Source organism: Lithobates pipiens, unplaced genomic scaffold (genome assembly GCF_037356315.1).
Source record: "Lithobates pipiens isolate NorthernLeopardFrog02 unplaced genomic scaffold, aLitPip1_a1.2 Scaffold_30, whole genome shotgun sequence".
In the NCBI taxonomy this organism is placed as follows: domain Eukaryota; kingdom Metazoa; phylum Chordata; class Amphibia; order Anura; family Ranidae; genus Lithobates; species Lithobates pipiens.
In genome coordinates this window covers 33176366-33195316 of record NW_027507791.1, presented here as the reverse complement: position 1 = coordinate 33195316, position 18951 = coordinate 33176366, and the positions used below count along the sequence as shown (strand labels likewise).

General features: G+C 47.1%; 1 protein-coding gene across 2 annotated transcripts in view; it reads left to right on the top strand.

Moving 5' to 3' along the window:
• ITGA10 (integrin subunit alpha 10) overlaps positions 1 to 18951 on the top strand; it is a 95581-nt gene that overhangs the window by 23421 nt on the left and 53209 nt on the right. Inside the window, exons 3-6 of one of the 2 annotated variants that reach the window (XM_077463985.1) lie at positions 4192 to 4301; positions 8875 to 8963; positions 13672 to 13786; positions 17075 to 17202. In XM_077463985.1, coding sequence (XP_077320111.1) covers positions 4192 to 4301; positions 8875 to 8963; positions 13672 to 13786; positions 17075 to 17202 — 442 coding nt within the window. Of the gene's footprint in view, positions 1 to 4191; positions 4302 to 8874; positions 8964 to 11522; positions 11666 to 13671; positions 13787 to 17074; positions 17203 to 18951 lie in introns of those variants that run through there. The other variant, XM_077463986.1, reaches the window with a different exon arrangement.

The following is an 18951-nucleotide window of genomic DNA, read 5'->3' as shown; positions in this document are numbered from 1 at the left end:
GGTTAGGGGTTAATATTAGGAGTTTTTTGAAGCATTTGCATAGGTGCTTTTTGTACAGCATGTTTAACACGTTTTTTTTAGCTGTGTTTATTATTATTATTAGCCAATAATATCTAGTTCATCATTTGTTGCTAGGTTTTTGAGCTTTTTCATCCACCTTTATTTATTATTTTTTATTATTATTTTTACTTTTTTTAAGGGGTTAAGGGTCAGGGTTAGGGTTTTATGGTTAGGGTTGAATTTTATGTACAGTATTTATTTTGTTAGGTTAGGGGGTTGGGATTAGGGTTAGGTGCTAGGGTCAACATTAGAGTTAGGATTAGGGGTTAATATTAGGGTTAGGGATCAATATTTGAGTTAGGGGTTAATATTAGAGTTAGGGGTTGGGATTAGGGTTAGGGGTTAATATTAGGATTAGGGGTTGGGATTAGGGTTAGGGGTTGGGATTAGGGTTAGTTGTTAATATTAGGGTTAGGGGCCAATATTAGGGTTAGGGGTTAATATTAGGGTTAGGATTAGGGTTAGGGGTTGGGATTAGGGTTATGGGTTAATATTAGGGTTAGGGGCCAATATTAGGGTTAGGGGTTGGGATTAGGGTTAGGGGTTAATATTCGGGTTAGGGGCCAATATTAGGGTTAGGGGTTGGGATTAGGGTTAGGGGTTAATATTAGGGTTAGGGGCCAATATTAGAGTTAGGGGTTAATATTAGGGTTTGGGGTTAATATTAGAGTTAGGGGTTAATATTAGGGTTAGGGGTTAATATTAGAGTTAGGGGTTAATATTAGGGTTAGGGGTTAATATTAGGGTTTGGGGTTAATATTAGAGTTAGGGGTTAATTTTAGGGTTAGGGGTTAATATTAGAGTTAGGGGTTAATATTAGAGTTAGGGGTTAATATTAGGGTTAGGGCCAATATTAGAGTTAGGGGTTAATATTAGAGTTAGGGGTTAATATTAGAGTTAGGGGTTAATATTAGGGTTAGGAGTTAATATTAGGGTTAGGGGCCAATATTAGAGTTAGGGGCCAATTTTAGAGTTAGGGGCCAATTTTAGAGTTAGGGGTTAATATTAGGGTTAGGGGTTAATATTAGGATTAGGGGCCAATATTAGAGTTAGGGGTTAATATTAGAGTTAGGGGTTGGGATTAGGGTTAGGGGTTAATATTAGGATTAGGGGTTGGGATTAGGGTTAGGGGTTGGGATTAGGGTTAGTTGTTAATATTAGGGTTAGGGGCCAATATTAGGGTTAGGGGTTAATATTAGGGTTAGGGGTTAATATTAGGGTTAGGGGTTAATATTAGGGTTAGGGGTTAATATTAGGATTAGGGGCCAATATTAGAGTTAGGGGTTAATATTAGGGTTAGGGGTTGGGATTAGGGTTAGGGGTTAATATTAGGATTAGGGGTTGGGATTAGGGTTAGGGGTTGGGATTAGGGTTAGTTGTTAATATTAGGGTTAGGGGCCAATATTAGGGTTAGGGGTTAATATTAGGGTTAGGGGTTGGTATTAGGGTTAGGATTAGGGTTAGGGGTTGGGATTAGGGTTATGGGTTAATATTAGGGTTAGGGGTTAATATTAGAGTTTTGGGGTTGGGATTAGGGTTAGGGGTTAATATTTGAGTTAGGGGTTAATATTCGGGTTAGGGACCAATATTAGGGTTAGGGGCCAATATTAGAGTTAGGGGTTAATATTAGGGTTAGAGGTTAATATTAGAGTTAGGGGTTAATATTAGGGTTAGGGGTTAATATTAGGGGTTAATATTAGAGTTAGGGGTTAATATTAGAGTTAGGGGTTAATATTAGGGTTAGGGGCCAATATTAGAGCTAGGGGTTAATATTAGAGTTAGGGGTTAATATTAGGGTTAGGGGTTAATATTAGAGTTTTGGGGTTGGGATTAGAGTTAGGGGTTAATATTAGGGTTAGGGACCAATATTAGGGTTAGGGGCCAATATTAGAGTTAGGGGTTAATATTAGAGTTAGGGGTTAATATTAGGGTTAGGGGCCAATATTAGAGTTAGGGGTTAATATTAGAGTTAGGAGTTAATATTAGGGTTAGGGGCCAATATTAGAGCTAGGGGTTAATATTAGAGTTAGGGGTTAATATTAGGGTTAGGGGTTAATATTAGGGTTAGGGGTTAATATTAGAGTTAGGGGTTAATATTAGGGTTAGGGGTTAATATTAGAGTTAGGGGTTAATATTAGAGTTAGGGGTTAATATTCGGGTTAGGGACCAATATTAGGGTTAGGGGTTAGGATTGGGAGTTAGGATTAGTGTTAGAGATCAATATTAGGGTTTGGGGTTATATTGGGTTTTTTAAATGTATTTATTATTATTTATTTAATATTTATTTAATTATTGCATTTGAGCAGAAAAAAAAGCTCAGAAACGCACAAAGATGAAAACGCACAAATCTTCCTGATTTGAGTTACAAGAAAGCCTCCAGAACTTGTTTGCTCTTCAGGTGTCTGGTGTCAGGTGATTGGAGGGGAGATCTGATCCGTCTCCATAGAGAATAATTGATTTTTTTCTCCTCCAGCGTTTTGGACCTTCGATCTTCTCAGCTACAAAAACGCTGCGCTGTGATTGGGGCCTAAAAGATCCATCAGGATTGGCTCGGGGAGGTTTTATCTCAGCAGCTGTAGATGAGATCTGACAGACGGAAGGTCTATAGATGTGTAGGTATAATACAGCGATGGAAATACGGAACAGCAAAAGTCCGATGGCTGGGCTGGCACTCAGGGATGGGTGGAGGATCGGGGACGCGGTGCCGGCAGACTTCCTATCTCTGGTATTGCCATTGAAGGTTTAATGAGGGAGCCGGGCTGTGTTTGGTGTATCCAGAGGAAGGTGGGAGGACGGAACGCGTCGGTGAGGAAGTCATTTGAGGCCAGTGAAGTGAAGCCAGGAATTGTCTGAGTCACAATTCTAACATTTTACTGAAAGTAACTTTCCATGTGACTTCCACGCTTTGCTGTTCCATATTTCCAGAAGCCCGTTACATGTGCAGATTTATAGATCCGTCTTGTAGGAGCGTTCAGTGCATTAAAGGGGAGCGGTCATTATCCTTCCAGGCGTCACACTATACAGAGGGGGGAGACCCTTCCCTACAAACATCCAACTCAGGAAGCTGATCTTGTGCTCCGGTGACTTTGCCTAGGCTGAGATGATGTCATCAGTCTGCTGCAGGCAGGAGGAGGCATTCCCTCAGTCTCCCCCTCCCCCAGCGATCAGACTGTACATTGTAACTTTTTAGTAGGCAGAAAGAAGCATTTCTTTAATCACCCCTCCCACAGTGGTCAGTCTTCTGCAGGCAAAAGGAAGCATTTTCTCAGTCTCCCCTCCCCCCCAGTGATCAGTCTTCTGCAGGCAGGATGAAGCATTTCCTCATTCTCTTCTCCCACAGTGGTCAGTCTGCTGCAGGCAGGGGAAAGCATTTCCTCATTCTCTCCTCCCACAGTGCTCAGTCTGCTGCAGGCAGGGGGAAGCATTTCCTGATTCTCTCCTCCCACAGTGATCAGTCTGCTGCAGGCAGGGGGAAGCATTTCCTCATTCTCTCATCCCACAGTGCTCAGTCTGCTGCAGGCAGGGGGAAGCATTTCCTCATTCTCTCTTCCCACAGTGGTCAGTCTGCTGCAGGCAGGAGGAAGCATTTCCTCATTCTCTCCTCCCACAGTGGTCAGTCTGCTGCAGGCAGGAGGAAGCATTTCCTCAGTTTCTCCTCCCACAGTGGTCAGTCTGCTACATGCAGGAGGAAGCATTTTCTCAGTCTCACCCCCCCCCCCATGGTCAGTCTGCTGCAGGCAGGAGGAAGCATTTCCTCAGTCTCCTCTCCCCCAGACTGTACATCGTAACTTTGTAGCAAGGTGAGAGACTGCAGCAGGGGCTGATCTGTGTCAAACATTTGTGAATACAGCCTAGAACTGCGCAGGCAGCAGGATTAACATGATTGTGTCATCTCTGAGTTCAGGGAGTAGATAGTGACCCTGGCCATGAATCGTGGGAATGCAGTCAGTGTGTTCCCAGCCCCCCCCCACTACAGCTCTCAGAGAGGAGAACATTGTACTAAGGAGATGTGCCCCCCGCCTAGAAGCACCATGAAAAGCCTGCTGAATCTGGATGCTATATGAGCTCAGGTGACTGATACTCTTCATTGCCCGGAGTTACCCTTTAATTTTCCTATTTCTTGCCATGTAGGGTGCTGGTTGGGGCCCCGTGGGACGGGCCGAATGGCAGCAGGCAGGGAGATGTCTATCGATGTTCCGTCGGCTCCCACAGCAACTCCTCCTGTGCCAAGGTCAACCTAGGTAAGTCCCTTGAAGCCACCATTGCCGGCTCTGAAAAGCCACTTCGGCTGTCTGTCCCCTCCTCTGCTGTTGATCCCTTTTTCTTGTAGGTGTCACCGGCACAGGAAGTGAGGTTATATCTCCCCAATGGGGACACAGAAAGAAATAGACTTCTTTGTAAAGGGGGGGGGGGGGGTGAGGAAGCACTGGACAGTGGTAGGTGATCTGCGGCAGTTTGACTGATGGAGGGCCCCCCAGGTGTGTCTCTTTGGGTGTGGAAGAGTGACGGTGGTGGGTGAGGGGCACCAGAAATTCTTGAACATGTCATCTTGTTAAAGGTAATGTTGTGTATAAAAGGTCATAAAATAAAAAACAACGCGTTTCAAGGGATGAAGGCTCCTCCTTCTTCAGGGCTCCTAATGTCATTGGTGAGTCCCAAGGACTGGAGGATCTCTGGGGGGTTTGGTGTCACTCATCTCCTGATCAGTGCCGGGACTGGGACCGCCTTTTATTGCCAATGAACGTGGCTCAGCGTTTGGGCATTACAAATAAGTCTGGTACCCCCAGCGGCAGCACCCACCTGAGTCCGGGTATGCTGTGTCCTTACATCATCTACTGACCCCAGTGTGCCCAGTGCCTCCAAGTATATTCCCAGTCCACGTGTCCTCTACTGACCCCAGTGTGCCCAGTGCCTCCAAGTATATTCCCAGTCCACGTGTCCTCTACTGACTCCAGTGTGCCCAGTTACTCCATGTATGCTCCCAGTCCACGTGTCATCTACTGACTCCAGTGTGCCCAGTGTCTCCAAGTATATTCCCAGTCCACACATCATCTACTGACCCCAGTGTGCCCAGTGCCTCCAAGTATATTCCCAGTCCATGTGTCATCTACTGACCCCAGTGTGCCCAGTGCCTCCAAGTATATTCCCAGTCCACCTATCATCTACTGACCCCAGTGTGCCCAATGCCTCCAAGTATATTCCCAGTCCACGCATCATCTACTTACCCCAGTGTGCCCAGTGCCTCCAAGTATATTCCCAGTCCACGTATCATCTACTGACCCCAGTGTGCCCAGTGCCTCCAAGTATATTCCCAGTCCACCTATCATCTACTGACCCCAGTGTGCCCAGTGCTTCCAAGTATATTCCCAGTCCACGTGTCATCTACTGACCCCAGTGTGCCCAGTGCCTCCAAGTATATTCCCAGTCCACACATCATCTACTTACCCCAGTGTGCCCAGTGCCTCCAAATATATTCCCAGTTCATCTATCATCTACTGGCCCCAGTGTGCCCAGTGCCTCCAAGTATAATCCCAGTCCACACATCATCTACTGACCCCAGTGTGTCCAGTGCCTCCAAGTATATTCCCAGTCCACGCATCATCTACTGACCCCAGTGTGCCCAGTGCCTCCAAGTATATTCCCAGTCCATGTGTCACCTACTGACTCCAGTGTGCCCAGTGCCTCCAAGTATATTCCCAGTCCACGCATCATCTACTGACCCCAGTGTGCCCAGTGCCTCCAAGTATATTCCCAGTCCACATGTCATCTACTGACCCCAGTGTGCCCAGTGCCTCCAAGTATATTCCCAGTCCACACATCATCTACTTACCCCAGTGTGCCCAGTGCTTCCAAGTATATTCCCAGTCCACGTGTCCTCTACTGACTCCAGTGTGCCCAGTGCCTCCAAGTATATTCCCAGTCCATGTGTCATCTACTGACCCCAGTGTGCCCAGTGCCTCCAAGTATATTCCCAGTCCACACATCATCTACTTACCCCAGTGTGCCCAGTGCCTCCAAATATATTCCCAGTTCATCTATCATCTACTGGCCCCAGTGTGCCCAGTGCCTCCAAGTATAATCCCAGTCCACACATCATCTACTGACCCCAGTGTGTCCAGTGCCTCCAAGTATATTCCCAGTCCACGCATCATCTACTGACCCCAGTGTGCCCAGTGCCTCCAAGTATATTCCCAGTCCATGTGTCACCTACTGACTCCAGTGTGCCCAGTGCCTCCAAGTATATTCCCAGTCCACGCATCATCTACTGACCCCAGTGTGCCCAGTGCCTCCAAGTATATTCCCAGTCCACATGTCATCTACTGACCCCAGTGTGCCCAGTGCCTCCAAGTATATTCCCAGTCCACACATCATCTACTTACCCCAGTGTGCCCAGTGCCTCCAAGTATATTCCCAGTCCACGCATCATCTACTGACCCCAGTGTGCCCAGTGCCTCCAAGTATATTCCCAGTCCATGTGTCACCTACTGACTCCAGTGTGCCCAGTGCCTCCAAGTATATTCCCAGTCCACGCATCATCTACTGACCCCAGTGTGCCCAGTGCCTCCAAGTATATTCCCAGTCCACATGTCATCTACTGACCCCAGTGTGCCCAGTGCCTCCAAGTATATTCCCAGTCCACACATCATCTACTTACCCCAGTGTGCCCAGTGCCTCCAAGTATATTCCCAGTCCACGCATCATCTACTGACCCCAGTGTGCCCAGTGCCTCCAAGTATATTCCCAGTCCACGTATCATCTACTGACCCCAGTGTGCCCAGTGCCTCCAAGTATAATTCCCAGTCCACGTGTCATCTACTGACCCCAGTGTGCCCAGTGCCTCCAAGAATATTCCCAGTCCACGTATCATCTACTGACCCCAGTGTGCCCAGTGCCTCCAAGTATATTCCCAGTCCACACATCATCTACTGACCCCAGTGTGCCCAGTGCCTCCAAGTATATTCCCAGTCCACGTATCATCTACTGACCCCAGTGTGCCCAGTGCCTCCAAGTATATTCCCAGTCCACACATCATCTACTGAGTCCAGTGTGCCCAGTGCCTCCAAGTATATTCCCAGCCCATATGTCATCTACTGACTCCAGTATGCCCAGTGCCTCCAAGTACTCTCCCAGTCCAGAAATATCATCTACTGACTCCAGTGTGCCCAGTGCTTTCAAGTATGCTCCCAGTCCATGTGTCATCTACGGACGCCAGTGTGCCCAGTACCTCCAAGTACTCTCCCAGTCCACGTGTCATCTAGTAACTCCAGTGTATCCAGTGCTTCCAAGTATGCCCCCAGTCCATGTGTCATCTACTGACTCCAGTGTGCCCAGTACCTCCAAGTACTCTCCCAGTCCTCATGTCCTCTACTGACTCCAGTGTGCCCAGTGGTTCCAAGTATGCTTCCAGTCCACACATCATCTACTGACTCCAGTGCATCCATTCTCTCCAAGTACGCTCCCAATTCACCTGTCATCTACTGACTGGAGCACCCAGTTCCTACTCATTTACTGGCTCCAGCGCCTACAAGTACACTCCCAGTCCACATATCGTCTGCTGATTCCAGTACACCCAGTGTCTCCAAGTATGCTCCCAGTTCACGTATCATCTACTGACTCCAGTACACCCAGTGTCTCCAAGTATGCTCCCAGTCCACGTGTCATCTACTGACTCCAGTGCACCCAGTGTCTCCAAGTACATCCCCAGTCCACGTGTCATCTACTTACTCCAGTACACCCAGTGTCTCCAAGGATGCTCCCAGTCCACGTGTCATCTACTGACTCCAGTACACTCAGTGTCTCCAAGGATGCTCCCAGTCCACGTGTCATCTACTGACTCCAGTACACCCAGTGTCTCCAAGTACATCCCCAGTCCACGTGTCATCTACTGACTCCATTGCACCCAGTGTCTCCAAGTACATCCCCAGTCCACGTGTCATCTACTGACTCCAGTACACCCAGTGTCTCCAAGGATGCTCCCAGTCCACGTGTCATCTACTGACTCCAGTACACCCAGTGTCTCTAGGTGCATTCCCAGTCCACGTGTCATCTACTGACTCCAGTACACCCAGTGTCTCCAAGGATGCTCCCAGTCCACGTGTCATCTACTGACTCCAGTACACCCAGTGTCTCTAGGTGCATTCCCAGTCCACGTGTCATCTACTGACTCCAGTACACCCAGTGTCTCTAGGTGCATTCCCAGTCCACGTGTCATCTACTGAGTTCGGTGTGCCCAGTGATCCAAGTGCGATCCCAGTCCACCTGTCCTCTAGTGGTCCTCCTTGTGCCCCTTTGTCTCTTACTAGTGCAACCCTCTGCTCCTCCAGGACACCCGTGTCTCCATGCAGGCTGCAATACTCTGCTTCATCTGGACTGTCCCTCTTTCAGTGAATGTGGTCCTGTGTCCGTGATACGGTGAGGACTACATTCACACCTCCAGCAACATACCCACAAAAAAACCCAAAGATCAGGACATAGACTCCAGTCCCTATGGCTTATGGCTATAACATTAAGAGCCCTGATGAAGGAGGAGCCTAAATCCCTGAAACGCGTTGGTTATTTTTGTTCTGATCTTTTATCTGACATTAAGCGCGATATTACCCTTTAATCATCGGAAGTTTTCAATACCTTTCTATATAACCTACAAGGAATAAAAAAACCTGACAGAGGGCCTAACCCTTCCCCACTCTATCTTAAACTGCAAGATGGCTTTACCCGGACTTGGGCTTTTGGGTTGGGTGCCTTGGAGGGGCCCTCACTTCTAATCACATCTCTTACTTTCCTTCCTATCATGTCTTGTGCTGGCCGTGTCCCCAGGTGAGCAGGCTCTGAGGAACGTCTCCAAGCACATGAGGAACATGCATTTCGGGATGTCGCTGACCCAGGATGCACGTGGCGGGTTTGTGGTAAGACTCTTCCTATATAAGAACCAGCCCCCGAGGTGTAGAGTAGCACACCTAGACCTAGTCCAGGTTCCCATCCCCAGAGTCAGAACAAAGCTGCTTCAATCACAAGCTTCTCACACAGGTTGTTCTTTTATAGCCCCCAGTGCGATGCGCAAAATCAAAAGTGGACCAAAAATAGTATATGTGAGCTCACCAAGAGGTGTATATAGTGTGTATTGTATACAGTCCATCCCGCAAATATTCACTTTCTCCACATTTTGTTATGTTAGTCCTATTCCAAAATGGATGAAATTCATTATTTTCCTCAAAATTCTACAAACATCCCCAATAATGACAACGTGAGAGAAGTCTGAAATCTTTGCAAATGTATTAAAAATAAAAAAATCCCATCTACATAATTATCACAGGCTCCTCCCATGTACATAATTATCACAGGCTCCTCCCATATATATAGTTATCACAGGCTCCTCCCATGTACATAATTATCACAGGCTCCTCCCATATATATAGTTATCACAGGCTCCTCCCATGTACATAATTATCACAGGCTCCTCCCATGTACATAATTATCACAGGCTCCTCCCATATATATAGTTATCACAGGCTCCTCCCATGTACATAAGTATCACAGGCTCCTCCCATGTACATAATTATCACAGGCTCCTCCCATGTACATAATTATTGCAGGCTCCTCCCATCTACATAATTATTGCAGGCTCCTCCCATCTACATAATTATCACAGGCTCCTCCCATGTACATAATTATCACAGGCTCCTCCCATGCACATAATTATCACAGGCTCCTCCCATGTACATAATTATCACAGGCTCCTCCCATGTACATAATTATTGCAGGCTCCTCCCATATACATAATTATCACAGGCTCCTCCCATGTACATAGGTATCACAGGCTCCTCCCATGTACATAGGTATCACAAGCTCCTCCCATGTACATAATTATCACAAGCTCCTCCCACGTACATAATTATCACAAGCTCCTCCCATGTACATAATTATCACAGGCTCCTCCCATGTACATAGGTATCACAGGCTCCTCCCATGTACATAGGTATCACAGGCTCCTCCCATGTACATAGGTATCACAGGCTCCTCCCATGTACATGGGTATCACAGGCTCCTCGCATGTACATAATTATTGCAGGCTCCTCCCATGTACATAGGTATCACAGGCTCCTCCCATGTACATAGGTATCACAGGCTCCTCCCATGTACATAGGTATCACAGGCTCCTCCCATGTACATGGGTATCACAGGCTCCTCGCATGTACATAATTATTGCAGGCTCCTCCCATGTACATAGTTATCACAGGCTCCTCCCATGTACATGGGTATCACAGGCTCCTCCCATGTACATAATTATCGCAGGCTCCTCCCATGTACATAATTATCACAGGCTCCTCCCATGTACATAGTTATCACAGGCTCCTCCCATGTACATGAGTATCTCAGACTCCTCCCATGTACATAATTATCAAAGGCTCCTCCAACATACATAAGCCTGTGAAACTTCTGTTGTGGGAGGAGCCTGTGATACTTCTGTACATGGGAGGAGCCTGTGATACTTCTGTGTGTGGGAGGAGCCTGTGAGACTTATGTAAATGGGAGGAGCCTGTGAGACTTATGTACATGGGAGGAGCCTGTGATCCTTCTGTACATGGGAGAAGCCTGTGATACTTATGTATATGGGAGGAGCCTGTGATACTTATGTACATGGGAGGAGCCTGTGATACTTCTGTACATGAGTACAAGGGAGGAGTCTGTGATACTTATGTACATGGGAGGGGCCTGTGATACTTCTGTACATGGGAGGGGCCTGTGATCCTTCTGTACATGGGAGGAGCCTGTGATCCTTCTGTACATGGGAGGAGCCTGTGATCCTTCTGTACATGGGAGGGGCCTGTGATCCTTCTGTACATGGGAGGAGCCTGTGATACTTCTGTACATGGGAGGAGCCTGTGATACTTCTGTACATGGGAGGAGCCTGTGATACTTCTGTACATGGGTACATGGGAGGAGTCTGTGATACTTATGTACATGGGAGGGGCCTGTGATACTTATGTACATGGGAGGAGCCTGTGATCCTTCTGTACATGGGAGGAGCCTGTGATAACTATGTACATGGGAGGAGCCTGTGATTTTATCCTTTTTTATTTTATTTTTTTTAATAAATTTGCAAAGATTTCAAACAAACTTCTCTCACGTTATCATTCTGGGGGATTGGTTGTAGGATTTTAAGGAAACGAATTGAATCCATTCTTTAGAATAAAGCTGTAACAAATAGTGGAAAAAGTGAAGCACTGTGAATACTTTCCAGATACACTGTAGTCCCCTCCCGAGGACCCTTCCTGCCCCCCGGTGCCCATCCCCCACCCCATCGGGGACAGGCTTCTCACACAGGTGTCTTGCGTCTTGATTAGAATATAACCTCCAATGTAGTTATTTGTGTGGTTTTTCTTTCTGGGGCGGAGAGGGTGAGGAGGGTGAGGAGGGCGAGGAGGGCGAGGAGGGCGTGGAGGGCGTTCACGTGTTGTTCCAAAACGCCTGCTTAGGGGGTTAACGTCAGGGCGGTGGGGCGGTCAGAAGAGGGGGAAGGGCATTTTTGTGGTCAAATGAAAGCATGCCCGCTCTTCGCTGCCATCTGGAGCCAAAACAAGCATTGGCCTGACTGCGGGCAGAACAGGTAAGACTTCCGCTGAGTCCGGGGTAAACAGCGCATTGCGAAATAACGGCATCAGCACTTTTCCACCGCGGCTCCCCCGGGTCACACACCCTCCGGGGGCCGTTCACAAAAAAATGTTAAAAGGTGAAAAATGTGAACACCGCGTACCCCGCGGCTGCGTGTTTGGGTGTTTCAGGGGTAAAAAGAAAACATTCAGTGGATCATGTGACCATCTCTGCGTCACAAAAATTCCTGCCTGCCGCAAAAGAAGAGGAACTTGTTCTATTTTTATTTTAACGTTACCTTACTTTGTGTTTTAACCCTTTCTGCTCTCCTGATCAATGTTTATAAACAATGTTACTTTGTATCTCTCTATCGCCTGTCTGATCAATGTTTATAAACAATGTTACTTTGTATCTCTATCGCCTATCTGGTCAATGTTTATAAACAATGTTACTTTGTATCTCTATCGCCTGTCTGATCAATGTTTATAAACAATGTTACTTTGTATCTCTCTATCGCCTGTCTGATCAATGTTTATAAACAATGTTACTTTGTATCTCTCTGTCTCCCATCTGATCAATGTTTATAAACAATGTTGCTTTGTATCTCTCGGTCTCCCATCTGATCAATGTTTATAAACAATGTTGCTTTGTATCTCTCTATCGCCTGTCTGATCAATGTTTATAAACAATGTTACTTTGTATCTCTCTGTCGCCTGTCTGATCAATGTTTATAAACAATGTTACTTTGTATCTCTCTATCACCTGTCTGATCAATGTTTATAAACAATGTTACTTTGTATCTCTCTATCGCCTGTCTGATCAATGTTTATAAACAATGTTACTTTGTATCTCTCTATCGCTCGTCTGATCAATGTTTATAAACAATGTTACTTTGTATCTCTCTATCGCCCGTCTGATCAATGTTTATAAACAATGTTACTTTGTATCTTTCTACCTCCTGTCTGATCAACGTTTATAAACAATGTTACATTGTATCTCTCTATCTCCCTTATGATAAATGTTTATAAACAATGTTACTTTGTATCTCTCTATCTCTCATATGATCAATGTTTATAAACAATGTTACTTTGTATCTCTCTATCTCTCATATGATCAATGTTTATAAACAATGTTGCTTTGTATCTCTCGGTCTCCCATCTGATCAATGTTTATAAACAATGTTGCTTTGTATCTCTCTATCGCCTGTCTGAGCAATGTTTATAAACAATGTTACTTTGTATCTCTCTATCGCCTGTCTGACCAATGTTTATAAACAATGTTACTTTGTATCTTTCTATCCCCTGTCTGATCAATGTTTATAAACAATGTTACTTTGTATCTCTCTATCGCCTGTCTGATCAATGTTTATAAACAATGTTACTTTGTATCTCTCTATCGCCTGTCTGATCAATGTTTATAAACAATGTTACCTTGTACCTCTCTATTGTCTATCTGATCAATGTTTATAAACAATGTTACTTTGTATCTCTCTATCGCTCGTCTGATCAATGTTTATAAACAATGTTACTTTGTATCTCTCTATCGCTCGTCTGATCAATGTTTATAAACAATGTTACTTTGTATCTCTCTATCGCCCGTCTGATCAATGTTTATAAACAATTTCACTGCAAGCAGGAAGCAGAGCCATAATACGTAATAAACAAACACTGTATTACTCAGATATTAAAAATAACACATATAAAATGATGTAGATTTCTGTAGACTTTTCTCTCGCATTTTTCTGCACGCGGATCGGATCCTCTTCTCCTTTCCTCCCTCTCTTCTCCATCTTCAGCCCCAGAAAACAACCCTCAGCCGCATTGCTGGCAGCATAGGCTTCTCATAGGGCACTATTAACACGCAGAAAGCATTGATGATAGAAAGCTCTGGAGATAAAAGCAGAGTTTCGATGAGTAGGCTTTCTCAGGAGTAGTAGATCCCTGACGAGGCCTTTCAGAGGAGGTGGTACTTTGTTGCACTTTTTTATTACTATTTTGTGATTGTGTGTTTATTCTCTTCCAGGCCTGTGCCCCGCTCTGGTCTCAGGAGTGCGGCTCCTCCATGTACAGCACCGGGATCTGTGCCAGCGTGGATGCCTCTTTCAGACCCACCGGGACCATTGCACCCACTGCACAACGTGAGTCACCCCCCGCGTGGTGCTCGGGGCTCTATGATGCCATCGGACTGTGCTGCCACTTTAAGTATTGGGCGGCACCGAGTCACGTGACATGGGGATATAACCAATGGAACACCTTCTTAAAGAGTGTGACTGCCCCAGCTCACGGGGGGGGGGGGGGCCTTACTGGCCACGGGCCCTCGGGCAGTGCCCTAATGGTCAGTCCGCCCCTGCTACCAACATTATGGTTCTGAATCCTGGGACACTGCTAACCCTGCCCACGGTCTGTATGTCACCCGTCAAATTTCTGGGGTTGGCACATCCACATCAAACTCCCTAAATGAGTTGCCCTGCCCAGACCGGCCTCTAAATGTGCAGAGACGGACCCTCCGCACCCACCTCATAGGTTGGTCCTGCTCAAACTCCACCTCTCCCTGCCACCATTCCTCCAATTAATGCTTCATATTAGTACTGGCTGGTGCTGTCTTTTTTTGAAGGTGGGGGGGGGGGGGGCGACAAACAAAACACCCCCCCCATTGCATGCGCCAAACCACCCACCAGCCCTACACTTACCCCATCCAGGCAGCTTCCCACTGCATCTCCTCCTCTGTGCCTCCCCCCCCCCCCCCCGCTTCTGCCCCTGGCCAATACAGTCGCTTTTCTTCTTGGACAATCGGGTCTTGAGACCAGCTTCCTGATTGGCTAGGAGGTGAAGTAGGAAGACAATAGCGAATATTAAATCGCTATTGTCGTACAACTGGGAGGGCACAGTGCTCTGCACCCCGAGCCCACCCTTTTTGAAGCCAATTAGAGCCTCAGGCTCTAATCAGGTGCTTCAAAAAAAAAAAACTCGATTGAAATCCATGCGTCCGGCGCCCTGCCCATACATGCCTGACGAAGGGGCCCTGTGGGGGCTGTCAGAAACAGCTTCCTGATTGGCCAGGAGGTGGAGCAGGAAGACGGTGGCGAATATTAAATCGCTATTGTCATACAACTGGGAGGGCACAGTGCTCTACACCCCGAGCCCACCCTTTTTGAAGCCAATTAGAGCCTCAGGCTCTAATCAGGTGCTTCGCAAAAAAAAAAAAACTCTATTGAAATCCATGTGTCCGGCACCCTGCCCATACATGCCTGACGAAGGGGCCCTGTGGCAGCTGTCAGAAACAGCTTCCTGATTGGCCAGGGGGTGGAGCAGGAAGACAATAGCCAATATTAAATTGCTATTGTTGTGCAACTGGGAGGGCACAGTGCTCTGCACCCCGAGCCCACCCTTTTTTAAGCCAATTGGAGCCTCAGGCTCTAATCAGGTGGTTCACAAAAAAAAAAACCTCAATTGAAATTCATGCATCCGGCGCCCTGCCCATACATGCCTGACGAAGGGGCCCTGTGGCGGCTGTCCGAAACAGCTTCCTGATTGGCCAGGAGGTGGAGAAGGAAGACAATAGTCAATATTAATTCGCTATTGTCGCACAACTGGGTGGGCTCAGGGCGCAGTGCCCTGCCCATACATGCCTGACGAAGAGGCCCTGTGGCGGCTGTCAGGAACAGCTTCCTGATTGGCCAGGAGGTGGAGAAGGAAGACAATAGTCAATATTAATTCGCTATTGTCGCACAACTGGGTGGGCTCAGGGCGCAGTGCCCTGCCCATACATGCCTGACGAAGAGGCCCTGTGGCGGCTGTCAGGAACAGCTTCCTGATTGGCCAGGAGGTGGAGCAGGAAGACGATGGCGAATATTAAATCGCTATTGTCGTACAACTGGGAGGGCACAGCGCTCTGCGCCCCCGAGCCCACCCTTTTGGAAGCCAGTTAGAGCCTCGGGCTCTACTCAGGTGGTTCACAAAAACGTGATTGAAACCCATGCGTCCGGCGTCCTGCCCGTACATGCCTGACAAAGGGGCCCTGTGCGGCTGTCAGAAACCATGAATCAGACTGAGACAGTTAAATCAAACTTGTTTAATAATAATAATAATAAAAAAAGGTAAACAGAGTAAAACGTAGTCAAAACATAGAGTTCAGGAACCGGAATGGATAGTCAGACAAGCCAAAACGTCAGGGAGCCGGAGAACAGTGTAGTAGAACAGCAAGCAGGATCTGGAGCCAGAAGGAATGTCAGCCAAGCAAGTCTTTAACAGGAGACACAGGAGATAGTCTCTGTGATGTTGGCCAAGGCCAAGGCAGAGATCTTCTGGGATGGACGGCTTAAGTAGGCAGGACTGACGAGCAGGATATCATCAACAGGTGAGTCACGTTGTATAGAGAGAGGAGCTGGCAATTAGCCGACAGCTGAGCGGCCTGCTCAGAGAAGGAAGGGCTGAGCCCAGCTCTGGCAGCGGCTCCGGAACATTCCATTCATCCCTATGAAGTGATCTCTATTAATAAAAGAAACCTTTAGGCGGAAGTGTTGATCCGTGGTGCGCTGGCGCATATGTACCCCTGCCCATGTTCCACATGTCACCTGTCACATTTCTGGGGTTGGTACATCACATTTCAAACCCACGTAACAGGTTGCCCTGCCCAATACCAGCCTCTAAATATGCAAATACCGACCTTCCGCACCCACCTCATGGGTTGGTCCTGCTCAAACCCCGCCTCTAAATATATGGGGACCACCCACTCCCTGCCACCATTCCTCCAGTTAATGCTTTATATCAGTGGTGGCTGGTGCTCTTTTTTTTTTTGGGGGGGGAGGGGCAGCAAACAAAGAAATATTGTATTCCTAGAGGTAGTTTGAGGTCATTGGGTGTAAAATACACTATATTGTCAAAAGTATTGACACCTTACCACCTTTACACGCACATGAACTTTAATTGGCACCTCAGTCTTAGTCCGGAGGGTTCAATATTGAGTTGGCTCCGCCCTTTGCAGCTATAACAGCTTCAGCTCTTCTGGGAAGGCCGTCCACAAGGTTTAGGAGGGTGTCTATGGGAATGTTTGACCATTCTTCCAGAAGAGCATTTGTGATGTTGGATGAGAAGGCCTGGCTCGCAGTCTCCGCTCGAATTCATCCCAAAGGTGTTCTGTCAGGTTGAGGTCAGGACTCTGTGCAGGCCAGTCGAGTTCCTCCACCCCAAACTCACTCATCCATGTCTTTATGGACCTTGCTTTGTGCGCTGGTTCAAATCATTTGCTGGAGGGGGGATTATGGTGTTGGGCTTGGCCCCCTAGTACCAAATTCATGTGCATGTAAAGGCAGACGTCCCAATACTTTTGACAATATGGTGTCAACTATTTTGAAGATGTCCCAGAGGTGGCATTCGTTTTGGGGTATCCCTTCACCTTCAGGGTGTTCCTTTCCCTTCTCCTCTAGGTTGCTCCACGTACCTGGACATCGTCATCCTCCTGGACGGATCAAACAGTATCTACCCCTGGTTCGAGGTGCAGAACTTCCTCCGCAACATTCTCAGCAAGTTTTTCATTGGTCCCGACCAGATCCAGGTCTGTACATTTTTGGTCAATTTGATTAGTGGATCATTTTATCGGAAAAGCAGTATGTCTGCAGTCTCTGACCGTCTCCTGTACTGTCTGCAGTCTCTGATCATCTGTACTATGTCTGCAGTCTCTGATCATCTCCTGTACTATGTCTGCAGTCTCTGATCATCTCCTGTACCATGTCTGCAGTCTCTGACCGTCTCCTGTACTGTCTGCAGTCTCTGATCATCTGTACTATGTCTGCAGTCTCTGATCATCTCCTGTACTATGTCTGCAGTTTCTGACCGTCTCCTGTACTATGTCTGCAGTCTATGACCATCTCCTGTACTATGTCTGCAGTCTCTGATAATCTCCTGTACTATGTCTGCAGTTTCTGACCGTCTCCTGTACTATGTCTTCAGTCTCTGATCATCTCCTGTACTATGTCTGCAGTCTCTGATCATCTCCTGTACTATGTCTGCAGTCTCTGATCATCTCCTGTACTATGTCTGCAGTCTCTGATCATCTCCTGTACTATGTCTGCAGTCTCTGATAATCTCCTGTACTATGTCTGCAGTCTCTGATCATCTCCTGTACTATGTCTGCAGTCTCTGATCATCTCCTGTACTATGTCTGCAGTCTCTGACTGTCTCCTGTACTATGTCTTCAGTCTCTGATCATCTCCTGTACTATGTCTGCAGTCTCTGATCATCTCCTGTACTATGTCTGCAGTCTCTGATCATCTCCTGTACTATGTCTGCAGTCTCTGATCATCTCCTGTACTATGTCTGCAGTCTCTGATAATCTCCTGTACTATGTCTGCAGTCTCTGATCATCTCCTGTACTATGTCTGCAGTCTCTGACCGTCTCCTGTACTATGTCTGCAGTCTCTGACCGTCTCCTGTACTATGTCTGCAGTCTCTGACCGTCTCCTGTACTATGTCTGCAGTCTCTGATCATCCCCTGTACTATGTCTGCAGTCTCTGATCATCTCCTGTACTATGTCTGCAGTCTCTGACCATCCCCTGTACTATGTCTGCAGTCTCTGATCATCCCCTGTACTATGTCTGCAGTCTCTGATCATCCCCTGTACTATGTCTGCAGTCTCTGATCATCTCCTGTACTATGTCTGCAGTCTCTGACCATCCCCTGTACTATGTCTGCAGTCTCTGATCATCCCCTGTACTATGTCTGCAGTCTCTGATCATCCCCTGTACTATGTCTGCAGTCTCTGATCATCTCCTGTACTATGTCTGCAGTCTCTGATCATCTCCTGTACTATGTCTTCAGTCTCTGATCATCTCCTGTACTATGTCTGCAGTCTCTGATCATCTCCTGTACTATGTCTGCAGTCTCTGATCATCTCCTGTACTATGTCTGCAGTCTCTGATCATCTCCTGTACTATGTCTGCAGTCTCTGATAATCTCCTGTACTATGTCTGCAGTCTCTGATCATCTCCTGTACTATGTCTGCAGTCTCTGATCATCTCCTGTACTATGTCTGCAGTCTCTGACTGTCTCCTGTACTATGTCTTCAGTCTCTGATCATCTCCTGTACTATGTCTGCAGTCTCTGATCATCTCCTGTACTATGTCTGCAGTCTCTGATCATCTCCTGTACTATGTCTGCAGTCTCTGATCATCTCCTGTACTATGTCTGCAGTCTCTGATAATCTCCTGTACTATGTCTGCAGTCTCTGATCATCTCCTGTACTATGTCTGCAGTCTCTGACCGTCTCCTGTACTATGTCTGCAGTCTCTGACCGTCTCCTGTACT